Source organism: Aplysia californica, unplaced genomic scaffold, assembly GCF_000002075.1.
Source record: "Aplysia californica isolate F4 #8 unplaced genomic scaffold, AplCal3.0 scaffold00612, whole genome shotgun sequence".
In the NCBI taxonomy this organism is placed as follows: domain Eukaryota; kingdom Metazoa; phylum Mollusca; class Gastropoda; order Aplysiida; family Aplysiidae; genus Aplysia; species Aplysia californica.
The window spans coordinates 107,338-108,459 of NW_004797882.1; the positions used below are offsets into that span (position 1 = coordinate 107,338).

At 43.9% G+C, this 1,122-nt stretch overlaps 1 protein-coding gene across 1 annotated transcript in view; it reads left to right on the forward strand.

Annotated features, from left to right (window-relative positions):
• Positions 1-1,122, forward strand: part of LOC101849491 — a 49,887-nt gene extending 48,765 nt beyond the window's left edge. The window contains exon 3 of the mRNA XM_005107556.3: positions 701-1,122. Within this exon, the coding sequence (XP_005107613.1) occupies positions 701-985 (285 nt within the window). The 3' untranslated portion in view covers positions 986-1,122. The remainder of the gene's footprint in view (positions 1-700) is intronic.

The following is a 1,122-nucleotide window of genomic DNA, read 5'->3' on the forward strand; positions in this document are numbered from 1 at the left end:
ACACACACACACACTCCCCTCTTTCTCTTCCCTTCTTCGCTCTTTCACTCATCGCACTTTCTCTTTATTTCCCTGATTTTTATCTCGCTAATCTTCTCTCTCTTATAAATTAGATATTAGAAGTGAATGAAACAATAATATAATAATGATAATGATCGATGCATTTCTGGTGATTAGCCGTCCCTTTAAAGCATAGAAGTGATAATTTGGACAACTTGTAGCCTAACATACCCCTCCCTCCCCCCTCCTCCGCCGTGGTTTAAAAAAAATATATATATATTTGGGATATCCGTTTGTTCGTGCGGAAACAGATCTTAAGGACAGAAGAATCAGTTCATTTTTCTCAGTTTTGCATCTTTCTCTTTACATTCAACGCTGCCTCTTTCCTTTGCAAGAGTAAACCCATAATAAATCAGTAACCACATGTATAACTGGAGTTTACCGATATTCGTGTAAGAAAAGACGCAAGAACCGTTCTGAATAATTTTGAATTTGTCAAACGAATAAACTCCCATATGATTCTTCTAGAAATAGATCGGATATGCGATGAGCAGAGACTTCAATCAATCGACTCACGTCGCCACATTCGACATTCACTGCAACAACATGTTGGTTTGTTGTTTTTAATACATACTCATAGTTACTATCTGTGTTATTTGTTCCGCACCATCCTCACTCCCTTTTTTCTTCATCAACACAGACAGCCAGGACAATCCAGGGGCTCAGCTTACTGCTGCTTGTGCTGCTCTCCATGGACACGACCTACGCCAGAAGCAGACCCAGCCTTGAGTGTAACCCACATCAAGTTAAGATGTCGTGCCTCATGGGTTGTTTCGGCTGTTTTGAAGCTTTCGGTGTGCAGCTCTACGACATGGCGGCGTGTTGTCGCGACTGTCGCCTTAGCGACGCTGACGTCATCGACGACGGACCAACCAGATGCTCGCCTCGCTACATCCGACGGAGCTGGCTGAAGCGGATTGGCTGACTGCCGCGGTAGGCGGTGTGCTTCTGACCTCCACTACATCATTATGTATAAAGTGTGGGGGTAGCTATTCCGCCAGTTGCAGGCCTCACAGCCTGTATCAGCCTCTCCTGTCATTAAAGATGCTAAAAACACCTTTA